The 22,571-nt window shown below is 38.9% G+C and overlaps 1 protein-coding gene across 4 annotated transcripts in view; it reads right to left on the reverse strand.

Moving 5' to 3' along the window:
• TENM2 (teneurin transmembrane protein 2) overlaps positions 1-22,571 on the reverse strand; it is a 1,665,603-nt gene that overhangs the window by 93,360 nt on the left and 1,549,672 nt on the right. For all 4 annotated transcript variants that reach the window (XM_051794292.1, XM_051794291.1, XM_051794294.1 and 1 more), the window contains 3 exons: positions 21,084-21,289; positions 13,102-13,297; positions 10,227-10,328 (listed from right to left, as the gene is read on the reverse strand). In XM_051794292.1, coding sequence (XP_051650252.1) covers positions 10,227-10,328; positions 13,102-13,297; positions 21,084-21,289 — 504 coding nt within the window. The remainder of the gene's footprint in view (positions 1-10,226; positions 10,329-13,101; positions 13,298-21,083; positions 21,290-22,571) is intronic.

The following is a 22,571-nucleotide window of genomic DNA, read 5'->3' on the forward strand; positions in this document are numbered from 1 at the left end:
ACAACACTAACTGTTCCTTTCTCTACTATTGTACAAAGTACCTATTTCCATTAGATAATTGCTTAGCTAAACAACTGCTACAAAAATCTATGTAAGAATTACCAACATGTCTTCCCAAGCTATCTAGCACCAATTTCCAGAACCACAGCAAATTTTTCAAATGAGGTTGGTCACTTGGTACAAGACAATTTTGCTTGATGAATTGACCCTTGTAATATTTTCCAATAACAGTCACAATGTAGTCAGTAAGAACAGGGAAAAATCAAAATTAAGGAAATATCAGATACATTGGAACTATTGTAATGGTGGATTGAAAGGACTGAAGCCCCATTACTGCTTTTGTGAAGACGAGCTTAGACAATCTCACTAAACATCAAGAAAGATCTTAGTTCTCTAAAGACAGTGAAGCACAGCAGGGGGAGAGAAAAAGACCACTGTGCTGCCTCACTGGTAAAGCCACAGCTGAACATAAAATGATTTTTAAGTGGCATAAAACAAACTAAACATTGGAGACAGAGAGGAAAAAAAGGACATTTGAGTGCACTAGACACTTGATAAAGTTCTGCCAGGAGTCAAATGTCTGGAGGACTTTCTCCTGTCAGTACATTCTGGATTCAACACTTGGTCACAGCCTGTTTCCCCCTCCACTATTGCAGCAGCTCTGCAGCTCTCACTGCCCATGTTAAAGGGAAGTCTGTAGTTCTCTGTGCACGACACTAAAATGATTTGCAAATGGTGGATTGATTTGCAGCCCATCCAGTTTGGGTCCTCCCCATCTCCTACATCGTTAGAGAGCAACACAGTTCAATCTCTTTTTCACATGCATCAGTGCATTCAAGGAAATAGAAGTTTCCCTGCACTGGTCCTGGTTTACCACAGAAGAATGTGACTGCTCAGTTTACCACATATTTTATGCCTTTGAAAAGAAAGGAAACAAACAAACAAACAAACTCTTTTTCTGTGTGAACTAGTAACACAGAATCAGAGCTGTGAAATTCCTGCCTCGAATATAAGCAGTGAAGTCACTACAAGACTGTGCAGAGAAACAAGTTTTACTTTCTAGCAACAGATGGAAACAAACAGATGTTGAAATCAGCTACTGTCACAGACAAGCATGTAGATCTTCATTTGTATCTTGATAACTTCATCACGAGAAAAACTGAGGAGGAAGGGAAAACTAAACTATTTCAGAGGTTTCAGTCGCTGTCTCAGTGGAAAGAACCAGCGAGAAATCAGAGATGATGCTCCAAGCTCACAAAAAGCAGCAGTAAGGACAAACAGCAAATACCAGAATTATCCTTCCAAACACACATGTGAGGATTCATAGCAGAGAAGCACTAACAGCATGAAGTCACTGGTGCTTCTAGAAGAAGGAGCAAAAAAAGTGAGATATTTCTTCCAATATTTTTGGTAAAATTTTACACCTTTCCCAGTGAATGCTGTAAAAACTATTGCTTCTCTGGTAATGGTTCAGCCCTGGCTAAACATCAGTGCAGTAGATGCAGGATTACACCCACAGGCTGCAGTTTAGGATATTTAAAACCTAACTGGTTTGGTCTCATTTTAGTTACTACTATTTGCCTTATTAAATTTACCAGAAAAGATTTAAATCATAACATGTTGAATTTCACAGTTCCACATCAGCTGCAGATATTTAAACATTTTTCTACGTTTGAGTTAGAGATTTTTTTTTTGTTTGTTTGAGAAAGTGAAGGGAGATGACAGCTCACTGAATTTAGTCTCACCCAAACAGGGGCTAAATATAGACAAATATCTAAATTACAGGTTCAAACCTAGACATAATGTAGGTATGAAAAAAGTCATGCATGCTGAAATATGAAGCTATGATTCAGGGCTGTTTCTGTTTTTCAGGGATGGCAAATGTCTAAGGATCTTTTAAACCAGCTGCATTTCTATGACATGATTTACAATACTACTTAATCATAGCTGCTTCAATGACATTTACCATCAACACAAGGACTCCAGGATGATCCCAACACAACTGTAAAGGCAAACTCTTAGAACTTAATGAAATAACAAACACCAGTACAAGTCCAGGGAGACAAAGCAACCTGAAAACAAAATGTAGATTGCAACACAATTAAATAAGCTAACCAATTAAACACAAAAACAAATTACAAAGCACACAGCACAGTGAGCACAATTCAGCTCAGCAGAGTATAGTCAGAGCAGAGAGATTCTTGGCCACCAATGGAAGTATCTGAAAGGAAATAAGATTTTTGGCTTGCCAGAACTAAGCTGCACAATGGCCTGTGTCCTGCATGTATTTGTATGCATGTCCACTTCCTTGCTGCACTGGGAACCTTTTGAAATATTCAAACTTAATGGAACACCATTGAAACAGAAAATATTTGTGCAAATAGATGTGTTTGTGCTGCACATATATAAGAAGAGAAGAAAGATAAAACAAGTGAAGTAACTGATAATACAGCAGCCTTCAAAAGCAGCTGTGAGAGATCAAATGAATGTACCCAGTTTTCAATAAGTATGAAAATATTACATAATACTGTTGAAGAAAAATCCATTAATAAGATTTTACTGTGTTTCCATGTGCTTTCCATCTTGGACATAAGTAAACTTTCTTATCATATTAAGCCAGTAAAATTTGGTTCCAGTTCAGCTACAGGACTGCCCATGGCTCTGTCTTTGGTCTCTAAATTTCTACATGTTGGGTAGTGAAAGATAAAGATGCCTGAGTGTTCACTGAAATCAGAGATTCCTTACATGTCCCTTTTTTACCTATCATATTTTGTCCATCAGTGGCATCTTGTCCTACAGAATAAGTCTGCCTTCTTAGCTGCACCACAATACTACAAGGTCTTTGGGACATAATTTCAAGTTCATAGGCTGCAACTTGAATTTAGAAACAGAAGAAAGGGCAGTGCAATCCACATGCACGAGTTTGGCATTTTAATACAGAAAACAAGTGCTAATTAAGTTGCTACACTAGATGCAAGTATCAGGTATATTTAACAACATTAAGTAAATATCTTTAAAAAACTTAAAGCATTTTTGCTGCCCTGTAGAGGCACAATTATAACAAAAAGAAGGAAGGGCATGCCTCTAAACAACAGGAGCATCCCCACTTGAACTGATTCAGGACTAGCTCTTTTGTAGATAAATTCTTTATAACCTAAGCTCAAAACTGGAATCAACAGAAGCCATACAAACTTTAAGAACAATGAGAAGCTAATATTTTGCATGCTGAAAGCTATATTTTTAAAGCCTGCCTTCTCAAATAGTCCCAAAGCTAAAAACAGCTCCTGGCTCCTATTTCAACTTTGCAAATATTCTCTTACAAAGAATGTAAAGGATATGAAGCACCAACTCCAGCCCAGTGCAGGCTGGGGAGTGATCTGAGTACTCTTCTGTCACCATCCTGTCACTAACAGCACTGCTAATCCTCTCCTTTAATCTCCCATGTACTGCAGGGACAGGAACATATTTTTAAACAGCAATGAAATGTTAGGATGCTAAATGACTTGTCTTGTAACAGAAATTTAACAAGGTATCTGTTGTAGAATTCTGGAGTCCAGGCTCTCCAGTCCCCTGTTCTTACTTCTAATCTCCCACAGAATTCATGAGGATTGATGAGGAAAGCTGCAGACTAGACATGAGGGCTCCTGTATTCTATTCCTTGGCGCTACTGATTGTGTGCCTTGAGCCCCTTTTGGAGCCATGACCACTAACAATCAGAAAGAATTCAGCCTGTGACCCCATCAGTTCTTGGCTCCTGTTTAAATTGCCAATTAGAACAAGCTGGAGTGATGGATTTTGCGTTGGCTCTACTTGTCTACCTGACACTGGATCAAACCTACTGTCTCATTTCATGCAGGCAAGTAGCAGCTGATAGACAGCAATGCCTGTCAGTCATTGTCAAAATAGCTTTCATGTCCGTTTATTTATTCTGTAATTATTTTAGGCAGAGTTAATGGCACAAACCCCTTTTTACAGACTACTTCAGTTCTGCAAAACTAAGAAAAACGAGGGCAATCACTGTCCTGTACATAAAACTCACTGCAAGGCAACTGAGGACATGATCACTTTGCCAGAAATGAAATAAGTCTGCTAATAAAATATGAGACTGGGAAAACGGGAAGAAAGTTCATAACAAAGGCTTTTTAAGGAACTGAGTCGGAGAGGTGGGAACTGCTGGAGAGGAACGTTGCCAAAGACAGCCTTGTCTGTTCAAGTATCTAAATGATGCTTCCACCCACTGTGAGAGAGGATTTGAGTGACAAGCCAGGGCTGTGCTGCTGCTGCAGCACACACAGAAGTTGGCACACACACACACATAAACACACATAACCCAAAAACAAACCCACCCAGAAACAGATACAAAGAGAGAAGCTGAACACGCTGAATTTTGTCAACTGCAAGAAAGGATGTGAGATATGTGTGGGTGACAAGTCAGGAATGCAGTATTTCCAAAGAAAAGCATACTTTCTTTTTTCCCCCCCAAGAGTATGATGTAAGTGATGAGACATGCTATGATTATGAACATGTAAAATGCTTACCAATGAAGTTATTTCTTCTTTAATTTATCTTTTCTCTCTAAACCCCTATTTCTCAGCCCTAGCCTGCATTCTTGCTCTGTCCCAGTGGATAGTACCATCACTCCACCTATTATTAAGGTTCATAATCTGGATATTATTTTTTACTTGTTTTCTCCCCTCAGGCTTTGACAAAGTCTTACAGATTTTTTTATGCATTGCATCTCTTGGTCAGAATTCTGCCCTGGCTTTCAGCAAATAAAATCAACATTAAATAAACACCTTTTTCAACATGTTGATAAATTCAGTCTCATTCAGTCATGTTTATATGCAACAGCGCTGCAAAAAATCATGTTGTTAATTTGTTAATCTATCCTTCAACTGTGTCACTTTTCTTTCCTGGTCCTGTTTTAGGTCTTTTCCTCCTATCACACAGAACACCAGCTTCATGCTCTAACTCCATTTACAGACCCCCTTCACCCCACACTGTTCACTGCTCAAATTCTGACTTCAGCCTTTCTAGGATTTAGGATGCTTTTAAGAGTCAAACTTTAAAACTTCCTTCTTTCAGCTGTTTCCTACGGTCAGTCTCCCCATTTGCCCTCCATTATCCACCAGATGTTATGTTTTTGCCCCATTATCCCTCTTAAAACTCTATTTTGCAGCAGTCACACTGCTGGTGTGTTTTTAACACTGCATAATAATGTTTTTCCTTATATCTCCACCTTAATTCCCTTTCAACTTGTATAGATCTGGTTAGTTCCTGGAGTCAGGCACTGCTTTTATTTATTTATTTTGCATGTAAAGTACTACCCACAATAGATTAGCTTTAACAAATGCTATTGCTCATGAAAATCTCCTCATAATACCACAAACCCAGCATCCTTCCTATTCTGTTGTCCCTCTCCAGCTCTTTGCTCTGCAAACCAACCTGGTGTGGGTGTCTGCGTATTTAATCTGAATAACTTCACTTGTCTGATCTACAACCTGTTACTGCAGTGACTTGAACAGTACCAGACACACATTCTATTTGTCTGTGCCACTGAGGACCCAAAGTGCTGCCTCACCTCAGGTCCCATCTCCTCTGTGCAGGACAGGCAAAGGAAACAGGCTATTCAGTATTCAACTTTCAAAGTCCAGGGGGTCTCTGTTTGCTTGAGCCATTTTTAGTTCCTAAAATTTCAAGCCAAGTTTTGAAGACAAACACTGCTTTCCTTACTGACATAGAGAGGAAATACAAGCTCCTATACATTACCAGCCTATGCCTGATACCATTTATATGGGTGGGCCACGTGCTCTACACAGCAATGAACCAAATACTGAATTATTCAGCAGGATGCACCCCAAAATTCATGTTTTCTCCATTGCAATCACTCCCAGAACATCTTATGCCACTGGGAGTATTCTGGACATGGCACAAAGAGAACAGTTTCAAGCAGCGTATTCAATTGATGGAAAAACATTACTTTATGCACTATTGTCCAAGCAATAAGCCTCCAAAAAACCTCAGAGTAGGAAGAGTCTCAAACAACTGAAATCAGAATAACAACTGAAAAAAAGCATGAGTTGCTTCTTCCAGCAATTATACCTTACTTACCTAATAATTGTCAGCTTTTTACATTTTTATACATAGATTAATAGCACACACACAACAAAGAAAATGGCAGTGGTAGGAACTCTTATTGTGGTGCAAACAGCAAATCCATTAGAGTCAATTTAAAAAGAGAGACTACACTTTACAGCTTAGTAACTATTTCAAACTAAATAGATGTTGCAAAAGAAATGAAAAGAAATTTAAAAAAACCTACCCTTCTTTTTATACTTATTAAAGTGGCGCCGTCCTTTGCCAGTAAGCCAAAAACAAACAGAATGAAAATAAAATAATGAAAAACCCACACAAGGAGAACAGGAAAAGAAACCGCGAATAACATAAATCTGATTAATTAGAGTTTTTAAAAATCAGATTAAAAAGTCAACCGATCAAACATCGTACAAATTTTCGGTTTTAAAAAAATCCTAAAGCCTTCAATCCATTTAGATTAAAATATTAAACATGTTTCTTATTACATTGCATAATCAGCTAGAAGTATCTGCTAAATGGCAACTTCATGGCAGTTGACATAAGCTACTTGAGTCCATTTTTGTCCTTCTTTTACTAATCGGACACCATCTCTTAGCAGGCTATGCTCATCATGCCAATGTACAAATCCCGTGTGATGGCACATTGTTCACCTTTCCAGATTAGCAAAAGATGCTTATGATGCAAATCCTAGCATTTCAAAATGCAAAATTAAAGGAGGCTCTGTGCTCAGTTGCAAAACAGTACATGACAGTGTCTTTGGAAGTAGCTTTGTTAAAGGAGTGGAAGAGTTGCATGCCCTTCAAATCTTCTGAGGTGAAGTGAAATTGTAGCCAACTCTGAGTCACTTCTAGGAACTCAACTCACTGTGTCACTGAACTCTACAAATGGTGAATGCAGGATGCCTGCTGGCAGATTTACCACGGAACTTGAAAAACCAAACTATGAGCAGACATCAACAGCAGGAACACTAAGGAAGAAGGACATCTTGATATAACTCAGTGGTTATGTCATAGAGGTTACAGAAAAATAGAGATGAATATAAAAAGGTGACAACACACCAAAATAAGATGATCATAGCTGCATGTCTGATTCTTTAATTGATCCTTGGCCATAGCATCAGTTTTCATCAATAACTCCTACAGATAATTGTGGACAGGAGGTTACTCACAGTGCAGGTCAATTCACAGCAAATCTTCCACTGGCTTTAACTGTACACATTTGCTTTGTCAGGACTCATCTCCACACATTGAATTATGCTCTGATCAGCAGATTTTCTTTTTCTTTGTATACCATGGCTTATCCACATGAGATCAAAATGTACCATTTCATGTTAGATGAAATTCTTTAACCTTAATTAGGTGAGACTCCAAATGATTGCAAAGGGAATCCTGCCCCAGTAAGGATGGAGTAAATCTGTTGATATTGGATACTTGAGAATAAGCTATTTCCACAGGTAAGGGTGAGAAATAACCCCCTCTCCCCAGTATTTGGCAGGAGTGTTTAGGAGAGGGAAGTTTGTACCACTTCAATCAGGGTATGAAAGTACTACAGCCTGTGGTGTTGAGTCAAAAGTTCATCTCTTTCCAGTAATTTTCATGGTATTTTCCTGGAGCTAATGGATCTTCAGTCATGTCTGTGCTGTCTCCCACAGCTTTCCCTCATTTTCATCTTTTAGAACAACCTGGATGGAGCAGTACCTGTGCACTGCCTGCAAATAGTTTGCAGGGGACTCCTCCAATGATTCACTGTCTCTGGTGGCCTCAAGATCAGCCCTGTAACAGGGCAGTCACTGCTATAAAGGATCACACTTCCTACCTATCAAACTTGGGTTTCACCCAAAGTGAAGCTCTCAGACTGCTGTGTTGCTGCATGGACCAAGTTCTAAAAGCCATCTGAGGAGCTTGTTCACATTTCTCCTGTATTTCTTTATCTGAGTCTTGCCTTAAATTGTTCTACAGGGGAGAAATGAGACATTGAAAGACGTGTTGCTAGGGAAATAATAATTAAAAAAATCCGATGGAAAGAAAATCGTTATACTTCCATACTTGTGACAGCTTAAATATAAATTTAATATTACTGTAAATGTACATTTAACATGTGTCCATACATGGCATATGCTGGAAAAGATGCAATTCTCTATCTCACTGTACTGTGTTTTACCATGCATACAATCCCAATTTCGATTTCTGCCTTCTCAAGCTGCTCTCACATATAATGAGCAGTCAAGCGAGCAGAAAAATCTGTGGCCATGCGAACAGGCATGGAAATGCCTGTGAAATGGGTGAGGCACAGAGCCCTTACACCCAACCAACTCAGCCACAGCTCTGGGCAGGGCTCACAGGGTGATGTTGTGCAGTTCTGTGCCTGCACAGAAACACGAGTGCTGTCAACACGCCTGTGTTGTCATTTTAGGTAGCTTTCCAAGGTTCTTTGTTCTTTAGAAATACCACCATGTCTGACAAGAAAACAGTGGAATAGTTGAAAGAAGCTTCCAAGAAACCATTCCTGCTTTTGAGGGGAAAGAGACAACACAGAAAGGACAAAGCAGGAAGCAGAGGGAATGCACTGAGGGGCAGGAGAAGCCTGACAGATACAGATACAGTTTGACGCCCTAGAAAAAAAAGCTATTTTATCTGTCACAGCCTGAACAAAGTATTTTCTAGCATTAACACAGCATACAGTGTTACACAGAGGTTGAGTACACAATGCAGGATTGCTCCACAACTCAAAATGCAAATGAGTTGATATAATGGCCATGTATGTGTGAAGGGTGGCAGTGAAGCACACAGTCACTGCATGCACACTTTCACAGGTTAACACCACAGAAATGCATACAGCTGTCAATCTGTATTTATAGCACACATTATCACACCATTTACTTTGTGGGATACAGATATCTCCTCTCTCTACTTGCCAGCTGTCTTAATTTCTCAGGTAATCAAACAACATGCACGCTGTATTTGAAGCATTCTTTAAAATGAGCAGGGCGAGCACTGAAATAACAGCATTAGCTCTCCAAGGCCCTTGGGGGTCTCTATTTTATTATTTTAAATTTTTTTTTTGTACTGAGGCACCTTCAAGAGCCAAATATGGAGACACTAAATGGAAATTACTCCCTCCAGTACAACTACAACAGCTACTCAAGGAGTATTTCACAGACAGGCATGAGTATGCTGGATGTTACAGTAGGGAGAGGGGTGGGGCACAAATAACTGTCCTCAGGACTGGATCAGGGGTCTAAGAAGAAATGAGCAAATTTCTAAGGCCCTTCAAGTTATTTAAGAAAGCTTTCAAACACCAGGCATTCCCTCTTCAAACTCTAACAACCCTATCCCCGTGGAAAACAACTGTGAGCACAACATTGATAGTGTGCCTAAATCTCACACAAACTAAGAAGGAAGCAAACTGTAAAATGTTATGAGTGTCCTCAGGAACATCAGGGAATACAAACAAGCCATTGAATTTAGACAAAATATCTGATACTAGCTGTATAACTAAAGAGCTCCTCCTTTATGAATCTTTTCCCTATGACAGCTATCCCAAACTCAGAAAAACTTAAACACATTGTGCCAATCCACAGATGTCATTTAGATTTCTGCTTAATCCTTGACAGTAACGTATTTCCCAGTTTTAGTTGTTAAAATTTACAACTCACATTTAAGAAAAGGTTTATTTTAAGATTTTATCAAGGCCTACTTATTTTCCTACAAGAGGCAAAGTTCCTTTGGTCAAAGTAACTGTATATACAAGAAAGATGCTTTGTGCTAGAAGTAAGGCTTAGGCAAGCCAGAATATATACTACATGCTGTCAATGAAGAGAATCAGTCTTTTGTTGCAGATTAGTTAATGATTATCAGAAAGTATTGATAATTCATCCACTTTTACAGAAAATAAATTTATTTTCTGCAATTTCTGCCCGCTACCTCTGCCACAAAAAAGCTGCAGCAATGCAAGTTCATAGGTAATGTAGAAACACTTCCTCTTGATCCTATTGAACTTGAGATCTAAGGAAAAAAAAGCATATTGATCTATTTGAATCTAGCTTGGACCCATGCTAGCAAGCGGGCACTGCAGATCCTTACATCACAAACACACACTGTGGTTATTTGTAAATACAGGGAAAATGATACCTTTAGCACAGTCTGCTCCATGAAATCCTGGAAAACAGTGGCAGACACCTGACACACACTCGCCATTCCCGTGGCAATGACGTGGGCAGTCTTGCACTGAATCTGAAACACAAGAAACACAGGCAATCAGCCTACTCATTTTCTTTTCTGCTTAATTTTTCTTCAGTTTATTTTGTCTTCAATGCTTAGAGGAACAACCCCTAATAATATGAACACCACAAGGTTTGGGTGAAGCAGAATGTACCAAATTTTGTGGCAGCATGAATAGGTGTTGAGATCTAGAGATACACTAAAGTGTCACATTCAGTCTCTGGGCACCATCAGAACTCAAAGTCTTCTGACAGTGCTCAAGCCCTCTGTTCCAACAGATTGGTGGGACCTCTTAAGACCTTCAGAGCTATGTTGAAATTTATATTATGCAGCAAACATAACATTTCACCAGGAAAATCAACACTCTCCCTCCTGCAATGAGACACTGTTCCTGCACAACCACTCTGCCATGGGACACTGATTATCCCAAGGACTGTATATTCTTTGCCTCTACAGACATTTAAAGGCTCATTAATTAAACTGACAAAAATATCTGCTGAACGTGACAGAAAGGAGCTCTTTTCTTCTGGCAAATACACTTGATCCTAACAAAAAAAATGAATTAAAAAGGTGCAAGTAGCTCTGCAAGAGGATGAAGGAGAATTCTGTAAAATCTGAGGACAAAGTTTAACATTAGAGTGACTGACTGAAGTGATGACTTCAATAATATGAGGAGAATAGGTACATCAGCCTGGTAACATTTCAGCTGTACCAACACACTAATTTTCCATGATTTCTGTTATTATTTGGATAATACATACACTACTTTGCATAATAACAACCTGGAAATAAAATTCCAATTTTGAAATGAATTCTTAAAATCATTTTAATTTGAAAGCTGTTGGATTTCAGTGGAACATATTTTCAACACTGAATTATTGGAGCAAAAATCTAATTGGGCAGTTGTTACACTTCACTATTACTCCCTGTTGTTGTGGCTTCAAACTAAATGGCTCTGTCAGTCCCAGACACCAAACCAAGAGCATCTGTACAAGACAGAAAATAAAATTTGGATTTGGAACCAGCGGAAACATACAGAGTATTTTTTGTCAAATTAAACTTCAAAGAACAAAAGGACTCAAGTACAACTTTAAATCTAATTTCACAGTTGCAGGACACCAAATACAAAATGTCTAAAGCAAATTCTCAAAGAGATGTCATCAGCTTGGCCTCCTGAAATGATTCATGTAAACAATGAAGAGAAAAACTGAAATGTAATGCTCAAAGATATCAATTTGTCTCATGAAGGAGCTTGTTTATAGATTTATTCGTTATTTTGCTTCATGGCACACGAAAGCATTCTTCTATGTATTCAAAATCATGGTAAATTTAGTATTGTCTGGGAGTTAACACAATTTCTGTTATTTTTTCTTCTCTTCCACACCAGAGAGACATTCAGCTGTCTCAGATCCTTTGATTATGAAGTGTCTGATGTGGGTGTGTGTAGAACCACCTCTGAACCAGATAAAACACTATACTTTTCTCTGGATTTCATTCCAATTACTATCATTGCACTTACAAGTAGTCTACCTGACTGTTAGACCTTTGATGGTCTTGAAAGCTGTAGCCTAGACCAGACAACTCTTTTAAGGGCAGCTTATGATATCCTAAGGTTATCATAACAGGGGCATAACAAGATACAAGCACAGATGTTGGTTTTGGAGAAGCAGAAAAAGCCTTCTATGGGCAAATATGCAAATCTCTCTCTATATATATATCAACATGTATAGCACCTTAACTCTTACAAAGCCACATATAAGCTATGAAAAACCAATAATTTCTTCATCTTAACTGAGGTTAACAGAAATAATTATGTTCATACTTAATGACAGCATTGACTATCCACCTACACCCTTCTTGGGACTTAAGCCAACAAACTGAATTTTATACTAGTGTAAAAGGGAAAAAAATTAACTTCGTATTATTAATCAGGCAAGGTTGGAAAATACCTCTGACTATTCAGTTTAAAGTTTAAAAACTGACTCTTACTTTTTGCAGCTTCTTTTTCCCTCAACTAACATGAATTACAGATTTATACAATACAGTGCCATTTAACACTTCACCAGCCAGGGCAGAATATAAGACTGACTATCTCAGAAATTGTTATGCCTCTGCGCCAAGACAGTCAGCAAAGTTCATTAAGTGCTTCAGAGTTCAACAAATCTAATAAAGCCTGGAGAATTTAGACTCACTTTGATTTTCAAATAAACGTAACCCTATTCTTCTAACAAAACTGCAGGCAAGATGTTTGGCTCTTGATTCCACCATGTTGAGGAGATGACTCACTGTTAGGTGAGTGGTAAGCTGTAAGACAGCAATACAGCTAATTAACTGACTCAATTAATCTCTAGAGTGGCTGCAAACAATAACCTCATTTGCAGGTATCATTTTCTTGAGCTGTCTTTCTACTAAGATTAAACAGCTCTCCTGTTGGATCCTATTCCACCTGGGTGTAAAGAAGCTTCTTCAGAGAAGCAAATAAGAGGTATAAAAATGACAGATAAGGGAGAGGAATATTAACTGGGGAATGCTTCAAACCAGACTGAACTTATCTGAGCCTTGTGTTCCAAAACTAGACTCAAGATGTATGAAAATGCTAAAATCTTAAGAGGGAAATCAGCAATTAAAAATTTGCTCTTTGTCAAGAGTAGTGTTGAGGGGAAGAAAAAGCACAACATAACACAAGGACAAACAACAAACAGAAGATTGCAAGAAAGTATTACAACTTTAAGTGAGGGAAAGTGCAAACAGAAAGGAAAAACGCTCAGCTGGTGGAAACACCTACCCAAAATGACTGTACTGAAAGAAACCACTTCCTTGTCCTTGCCATCGTTGTAAAATGCCAGGTGCCACAAACCCACATCCAGGTACTGGACAAACACGGCCTCGTTCTGCACAAGGGTCTGGATGCTCCGACGTTCCCGGGGGGACTCCACCACACTCCACTTCTCTTTGCCATCCAAGCGTTCCATGAAATCATACTGCAGGGGGAAAAAAAGGGGGAAAAAAAAGAACAAAACACCACAAACAAACAAACCCCCAAACAGACAGAGTTGAATGCACAATGATATTTCAGCTCAAAGTCTCCTCTACCTTGTTATGAAATGGTATTTCTGAAAGACAGGTCAATGTGAAACTAACATTTACCAGTTGACCATGGAACACACATTCTCTGAATTATGCAGCTTTCTTCTGTATAGGTGACCAAAAAATGTATAAATGGTACTGCTTAACAGGATGGTTTTTGAGAAAAAATTTGAAATCTATGATTTGACCCGTTACTTTTAGGTTCCAGCTTTCAAAGCTGAAAATGTTCAGCCTTGGAGACACACACCCTTTTCTAAGCAATCACCTACAACAAATTCTTGCTGCAACAGGAGCAGACATCTGAGATGTAGCTCCAGACACAGCACTGAACGGAAGCCCCCGGAATGTGGAACAGGAATAGCACAAACAGGAAATGTGTGTCTAAGTTTGGGTAACTCAGCACCTGATAAAAATACACTGCTCAAGTTTTACATCACAAAGTAAAAGTTGCTTACCTGAGGTTGTTTGTGGAACAATCAGGGGCAAGTATGGCACAATAACCAGAGGGAGCATGGAAAGGAATAACACAAATCAAGTGGCTGAAGGAATTGAACTTATATTAAGGAAAACTGAGAATTTCTGGTTGGATGGTTTCCAAGTATGGTAGAACACTGCATTAATCTTTGGAAAAGGGATCAAACAGAGCAAGTGATTATTTAGAGTATAAGAGGGATGGCACCATTAATGGCATGGAACTAAAAAAAGAAAGAAAGAAATTTAAGATGAATGTCAGATAAGTTTCCCATCTATTAAGCTCAGTAAATAGCCTCCCAATGGAGATGCCACAATTAAACAGGACTGGAAGAAATATTGGTTAGTCTACAACAGGGAATAACTCTGCATAACAAAGCAGCTGGACTAGCTTTCCTAATAGCCTTTTTTTCTGTCTTTATTGTCTGTGATTCTGGAGCTCTCAAGCTGATGCTAATGCTCAACTGAGTGGCTCTCATAGTCCCTATCTAAGGGAAGCCCTTAAGAAACAACAAAAACAATATATCTAATCTTTTGATAGTTGTATAACAAGTCCCCTATGAAAACACATCTTGTTTTAGACACATTTATCTGTGTAGGAGTAGATAGAGATAGATAGACATGTCTAAAGAAAGATGTATGTGTTCAATAAAATACAGTAATAGCATGTGCTTGCTTGCCAGTAGCTTCATTACATTTCCCTCCGTTATCTCTAACACATGCAGGCTGTGCTTGCAACAGCTACGAGAAAACATCAACCTTCCCTTGCTTTCAGTTTAAACAGAAAACTGTAATTTTGCATCCTAAACAGAATAAACATCCACAGAGGGATGTCTTGTACACAGCACTCCACTCATTAACAGCGAGTCCTAGAAAATAATATACAATATGCAATAAAATAATGAAGATTCTCCCTTCTAGTGGAAGAGACTGAATGGATTTAACACTTTAGTACCATGTCTCACATCTATCTAAAACTGGGATATAAAAGCTCACCTTGCTAGCTGAAAATTTTTAAGTTATATACCAGCAATACACTTGGCCTTATAACAATGGGAAATATATGGAAGTTCTATTGGCTTCCTAGTAAACATGTGGATCTGACACCAATATGTAGCCACGAAGGAAATCCGTGGCAGGGAGGAGGAATCTGAGCCCAAACCTACTAAAGCTAAAAGCTATCATCACATTATCCACTCTTTCCTATGCCTTTAAACATAGGACAGTGCAAGAGAAGTGGAATAAAAAGTGTCACCATACTGTTAATATCAGATTGCCATCCACTTGAGCCTTTTCTCACATGGCATTTTTACAGGGGAAGGTAAATCAGGCAAATTAGTACATTTAAGTCAAAGCACACCAGAGATTTAGAGAATTCTGGCATGTCAGTAATTTTCAGAGGATCCGAGGTATCAAACACACATATCTCTATCTCTTAAATCAATGACATTTGGAAACACTGCTAAAACCCACTGTCTAACAGCCAGAGGTTAAGGACAGACTCATCACCTCCTTGGGAAATGTTATTACTCGGGCAACATCTTGGGGAAAAGAAATTGTGCTCTTCAGAACAATCGTTCACAAAGGGTCAACTAAGGAAGCAGCAATAAAAGCTGACATTTCTCACTGGCAACACGCTGTTCGTCCCTGCTTGTGCTGGCAGGTTCCTCTGCCTCCCCTCTGTTTGATGCTGATTCCACCTCATGGAGTGGAGAAGGCTCAGCAGTTGGCCAGATCGAAGGGGAAGAGTGTTCAGCCTGAAGCTGCTTGAAGTAGTTTGAGCTGCACAATCTCTTTTCACGATGACAGGGTGTGACCCAGTGAGAGCAGATCCCTTGGCACGACTCCCTGTAAGGCTAGGATTTTAACTTTGGTACAGTTAAGGCTGGCCTTGCCCCTCTTTGATCAAACTATGAAAAATAATTTAATGCTCAGGCAAAAAAATGACTAAACCTGAATAACTCTATGAATGGTTAAGTACCGGTGCAAACTGATACAGAATATAACTATACATTTTTATCCCTCTTTGGATTCCTCAGGACTGAGAGGGGGAAAAAAAAAAAAAGATAATGATCTGCTGGTGGTTCCCTGGGTGTACCAATCTTAATGTGTCAGCAAGGACTAGGTATATGTACCCCAAAACTGAAAATCCCTGACTGAAGAGTCACTGAGATGGCACTGTGAATTCATAACCTGATCAGATTTCTTCACATGGTTGGTTGAATCATCATTTTGCTTCTCCTGGCCCTGTTGATTTTCTGATTTACCACACTTGAGAGATTAATTACTTTTATATAATGTTGTGCTGAAGATATCAGTCTTGCTTTAAAGCTACTTATTGGCATATATGAATAGATTAGAAGACCCATCTAGGAAAAGAAGGCAAGTAGTTTCATGATCATTAAGAAGCAACTGTGGAATTCTTAATCTAACACACACAACACAACTGCTAGGGAAGAGACTGCTAAATCACACGAATTAGGGAATGCATGTGTCAAACCAACCCAAATCTCTGAAGTAATTTGGATGTTTCAATGACTTTTGACTTTTTTTCCCTTTTTTTTTAATGATCCTTTATATTTCATGGTTTCATGCTGAAAGTCACACAAAAATGGCAAAAACTGCTCAGGAACAACATGCAGCAGAAATCCCAAATGACTACATCATCAGAGTTCAATTTTGCAGCAGGGAGTACTTACTATGATTAAAGCTCCATATAAGCAAGTGACTTGCCAACCTACCTCGCTAAACAAATTCCAAATTCACACTCTCGGTGAGTTTGTTTATTTTTACTACCCAGCATATCGAAACCCTACTGCTTACTTTTATTTACAAACCTAAAATCTCATACTAGGTTCTTTCTGGGCAATTTGTTTTTATAATTTCTCCATTCAGTGCTTTCAGTGCATTTTATTCATAGGCTAATAAGAACTTTCTTTTTCCAGTAACCACGGGGAGTCAGCAAAACAGTTTTGGAACTTTACATATGCAGTTGTGACTGCACTGCACAGGGCCATCCATCCAGCACAGATCCACTGAGCCCAGTTTCACAGACACAGTGAACTTGTGAACACTGCAGTGCAGAGAGAGCTCACAGGGGTCAAGGCTGAAAATGCAGAGAGCCTGCACAACCTTCAGGGCCTTTCTTAGATTTGAAACTATTTTCATGCCTATTTGAAATCAGGAATGGAAGAGAAGGATTTCTCAGAGCTCTTGTCTTAATAATGGGTGCATATCCAAATGGAGGGGGAGAGCACATTTGGCATTGTGGCTCTTATCTGCCTTTATGCCAAAGCCCTGCAGGATCCAAGCAGCCAAGAAAACATATGTCAGGGAAACTTGTTTGCAAAGTGCTTTAAAATTAGTTCTTCATAAAATCCAGTTGGTAATTATTAATTAAAATACAGCCATGAAACATCTGATACCCTCCATGACAGCCAAGCAGTTTGTTTCCACGTTTGGATGTGACACGAGCTGACCAGGGCAGCGCAGCACAGCACTCACAGACAGGAGGTGGTCAGAGCACCTGAATGTGTTTGAGCACTGGCTAAAACCCAAGGTAACACCGAAGCTCCACAGCTCTTCAAGTTGTTTCAAATAAAGCCATTTTCTCTTCTGAATGAAAACAGTTTTCGTTTTGATGTGAAAAATTTGTAAGCGTAACACACTGTTGGACATGAAAACAGCACAGCTCCATGCACTGCCTTCTCCAGACATTCCAGTGATGTTCCTGTAAGGTTACTTTATTTCATGCATCATTTGGAACGTTCTACCAACATGCAGCAACCTCATAATTTCTGTAATCTCTGCAGAGTCACTTCATGCATTATTTGGCATTTACTGTTTATTTTCTGTACGTTATCAATTCTATTAATATGACCCTCTTCTACTAAATTCCTAATGATCATTCAAGCCTGCAACGTGCATTCTGGTATTTCCACACAGTACTACACAGGCTGGGAGGATTTTGCTCAAAAGCACTGCATTCCTGTTTGCAGCCTGCCTGCCACTCAAAACTGCATTTTCACTGCTCCTCTAGAGCCCCACTCCCTGTGCACATGGCACATGAGGCTGCTTCCAGACAAGTTTACAGCTACATCAGCTTGACTGACTAAACCAGACATTTGGAATATTTGCTAAACAGTAATACTGAGAAGGTTAAATCTCAGCAGGGCTCTCACACAGGAACTGCATCTTGTTGTCTCAGGTTAATCATGTACCTAATTTGCTGATTATTGACTTGCTCCCACAAAGGATTTTACTTGGCTTGACATATCAGCACTGATCAGTGATGAACTGTCAAGTGTAGCTGTTTCATTGCTTTAGAGCTCATGTCCCCAACCTACAGAAACAAGGATTTTAAATTTCAATTTTAAAATATCGCCTGGTGTCAACTTCAGACTATTTTCATTAATACAAAAGCTTTGTGCTCCCTTCTGTCAGAACAAGGCTTCTTTTCACTAACTCAGGTCTGTAACAGCTTGCCTTTTTTTCCCTAAAATTATTTCTCTTGGTAGCAGCTTGACTGAATTTTGATTGCTGGGCAGAAATGCCAAGGAATCTTCTGCTGCACCACCCTGTTAACAAGCAGCAGGACCCTGCATGAATGTGGGAAAGTTTATACAGGTTGGTACTGCAGATCCAGACCAGATGTAGACCAGTTTACACTGCAGATTATACTAGTGGACTTCAGTAACCCTATTTATAGAAGAGGTTTGGAACTTGGTCTAAAGACTGGAAAGCAGCTTCTCTGAGGAGAAATCCAGCTCAGGAGGAAACACAGTTGGTATTTCTCATTATTTAATTTATCAGAAAGGTCATGAAATTTATATTCTATGGATGTGGAGTGAAAGAAAAAAACCAAAACTTTGCCTGAGCATAGCCTTCTCAGATGAGAACATAATGAAACCTAGAACAAATACATTTGATCATATTGCAATATAAAGTTCACCTTGAATTAAAAAGAAAAAAAAATGTGACTACCAGTTACTTCCCACTGGATTTCTTATAAAAGGTACAGGCTTACCTCCACCATGTCTTAGTCAAAAAATTATAATTAACCTGTATTTCTAGCAAATCTTGATGATTGCTTTGGAGTTTTGGTTGCTTTAAGTAATATTCACTTCATGATTTCTACTTTTGTTTGTTTTCCTCAACTAAATGGCCATATTTTTCATGATAGAGTAGGGGAAGTCAGTGCCAAAATTCTGAATTAAATGAGACATGCTCAGTGAATTATGCCATTACCTCATTGCAACAGCTGAAGATCCACAGACATACTTTCACCCTCAAGACAACAGATTGAAGCATTACAGCCAAAACATTCTTAAGAAAGGCTCCCACCCTGGAACATATTCTCTGTGGGTATTTTTTGTGTTGCATGGCTGTCTGAAAATGGCTTAAAATCACTCAACAGTCCTCTGCAATTTCCCCTATTTATCTAGTCTTTTTAACAAATTTTGGGATGCTGCATGTTAATGTCTAGTTACATGGAAAAGTGACCACATGGGTTTGTGGGCTGCTGATCCTGATTCCTCACCAGTCAGATATAACCATTCAGCAACTCAGGGAACATTTTAAAGAGCATACTATATAGTAAGTTGGTGGATTCTGAATAGCCAAAGCTCCTTCTTCACAAATTCTTAGAAGCAAAGGACATAAACCCAGCCAAACCCCCTCACTCCTTTCTTCCCAGCTCCAATCAAAGATTTTGGTCCCCAATCAGGACTACAGGAAAGAATAAACACCAAGGAACAAGAGGCAATGCAGAAGAATTCCATAAATTTGCCTGACATTGGGAAGCAGATCCAAAATTCAGATAATGTAAGAGTAGTTTTCCCCAGAAAATTAATTGGCTCACTGTTTGTACCATGAGTTTGTGCATGCACATGGACACAGATCACCCAGGGCTGATATCTCTTTACAGGCAGCATTACTTTCCCTACATGGCAATATGGAGCAATGCAATTATGTTAAAGCCTCTGGGCTTTTAGCTGGGATCATGTATTTTAACCATCTATGCAAACTGCAGTTTGCTTTGCCAAAAACTAATAATAAAAAAGTAGAAGCAGCTCTTTGTAAATCAGGGTAAGGCATCTAGAAATGTTAAATGAAGCTTTCCCAAAAGGAATCATGGAATCATTGCTTTTTGGAAATCATATACTAAATAAAGCATTTCATTTTAGCTGAGAGTTTCTGAATGAAGAACTGATTTGTAGTAGTAAGGATATACATGAAAGAAGGGGTTCTTTTTCCAAAAGGTGGTTATTTCTGCTTCCCTTCCACTCTAAAGAACGGAGGCTTTTTCCCTTTATCATGTGTAACTGCAAATATATTATTTCTCATACAGTTCTAATTTAACTAAATGGGAATCTTTCCATTCACATTAATGAATTTTCAATATAATAAAGAAACTCTCTCTGTAACAGAAAATATCGCTATATCTTCTCATAGCAAAGAAATTAAAACATCCACTGCACAGCCTGGAAGAAAAAGATACTTAACTTTACAACTACCTTACCTACAGCCCTTAGCTCTGTACTACAGGGTCACTGTAAAAACGTGGTGTTACTGAGTTCTCATCCCTGAGGCTGGTTAGAAATCAAGAAAAATTGGGTTTCCCAACTGCAAGACTTGCCCCATGTCCGAGTCAGATGATATATAAAAATAGTGTCCTTGAAGGAAAAGGGATTTAATGAAAGCTCTCAAACATGTGGCCACTGTTTCATGTTCTCTAATGTGCCTGGGTGGCAGAGATGTCAAGATCTTTTGCATCCCCCAGGGATGGCACTCAAACTGCCTGTGGAGATTAAAACTTCTCTGAAGATAGAAAATTCCATGTTAACATGTCTGGCTGTGCAGGCACTCCCACTGCACACAGGGCTGTGATAACAGGAGCTTGACCAACACCACCCATCATTTTGACTGGAGCATAACTGGATGGTTTTGTCCCAGTTGGTGCCAGATTTTATCAGAGACTTGAAACCTTGCTTCAAGTGATCTTAAAAAGATCACTTCTTTTATCAATGTATTGCTGAGGTATGTAACAACCTAGAAATGTTAATATCAGGGTGTTCAGCCAAATATCACATTACAAAGTAATTCACAGGAATCCCTAAACTTGAGTTCCATAAACATCAACTTTAACACAGATGCTCTAAACTTTTTGCATTTTGACATTTAAAGCCAACGAGCACATCGATAAAGTACCTGGGCATGTGATGGTGGGAGTCCTCTTCTTATATAAACACCAAAAAGAGCATCCTTCCCTAAGGATATGTTGAACTTCAGGAACTGTGGCTGGTTGATATGGATCTGAGACCGCCAAAAAACTCCGGGGGGCACCTCCTGGGTGACCCTGTGTCCAACTTCTGTTTCTCCGCTATCTATGCTGCTATTCCTACTGACCCATGGTCCTATAAAATAAAAGCAAATATAAATCAAATGAGAGAGCTGCTTATAATACAGGTAAGTTTTATTCATTCAAGAGGAACATCTGTGGCATTGACACCTCTTAAATCAAACTGTAACTTTCTTACTCTGTTGCAATCTGCCTGCTGTTTCAACCAGTATGGAAGAATTTGGGCCTTATATTTGAAGTAAGAACTCTGTAAACTTTTTTATTCTTTTTTTTGTGGAACATCTGCAATCTTCTAAGCCCTCAAACTCTTTAATTCTGCAATTGCTTCTTCCTGATCAAATATAGTAACAGTAGAGAGTCAATTGAGCACATGTGAATCTCCCTGTGCTCTTTTCAACTGTGTCTTTTACACAACCAGAGTATAAAAAATTTACCAGAAAGGTGAACTGAAGGGGTAACTTCAATCTATATTAACTGATTGCAAATTTTTATTACCACTGTTTCATTCACCAAAGTAGGGCAATAAGCTCCAGGTCACAGACAAAAGAGTGGACAGAAGAAATGCAATGCACAGAAAAGGGTTTAGAGGACAATTTCTGTACTCTAACATGCATCTTCTCCTTGAAAGAAAGCACAACTCAGTGCAGTGCCTTTTAAGTTCTCTCTGCCTGAGGCAAAGTCCACCTACAAGTCCTTCTCCTTCGTGCTGTGGTTAGTTAAAATCCGTCATTTGTTGGTTCTTCATCATGCATTACTGAAGACAAGATACAAGACCTTTCTGGTTAAGTGCTCTGGTTTCCAGCCCATGAAACAGTGAACCTTTAAAACATGGTGTAAATCCCTTCTGAACAGGTTCTGAGGCTACATGTACTTTAAACACAGAGTGTAATACATGGAATGAGTAGTGCTTTGATTCTGTGTTCAGTATTCCCAAACAACACGGCCAGAAATGCATTCAAAAATTCTTACAACAGACACTATAATGACCAGAAAACCACAGAAAATAACTGTCAGCAATCACAGAAATTTAAAGGCATCATTAATATCACTATTAAGATACACTGGATGGTAATGATACCTCTGATACAACCTGAGGGCGTTTGCAAAAAGCTCAATGTTTACTTGGTGCTTTTCTTTCATGGTGCAATGGTATTTTCCATAACTGGCAAGTTACTGTTGAAATATATTGCAGCACTGTATGAATGTAACAGGATGGCACGGAATAACATATAATTCCAGCAGGTAAGTACATAACAGCTTTTCTGTCTTGACTATCTTTAATTGAGAGAGCTGCAAAAGCACTGTTTCAATTTTAGACTCCAAATTATCTATGTTAG

Source organism: Manacus candei, unplaced genomic scaffold (genome assembly GCF_025592945.1).
Source record: "Manacus candei isolate 608988 ecotype Guabito, Panama unplaced genomic scaffold, ASM2559294v1 h1tg000037l, whole genome shotgun sequence".
Taxonomy (NCBI): domain Eukaryota; kingdom Metazoa; phylum Chordata; class Aves; order Passeriformes; family Pipridae; genus Manacus; species Manacus candei.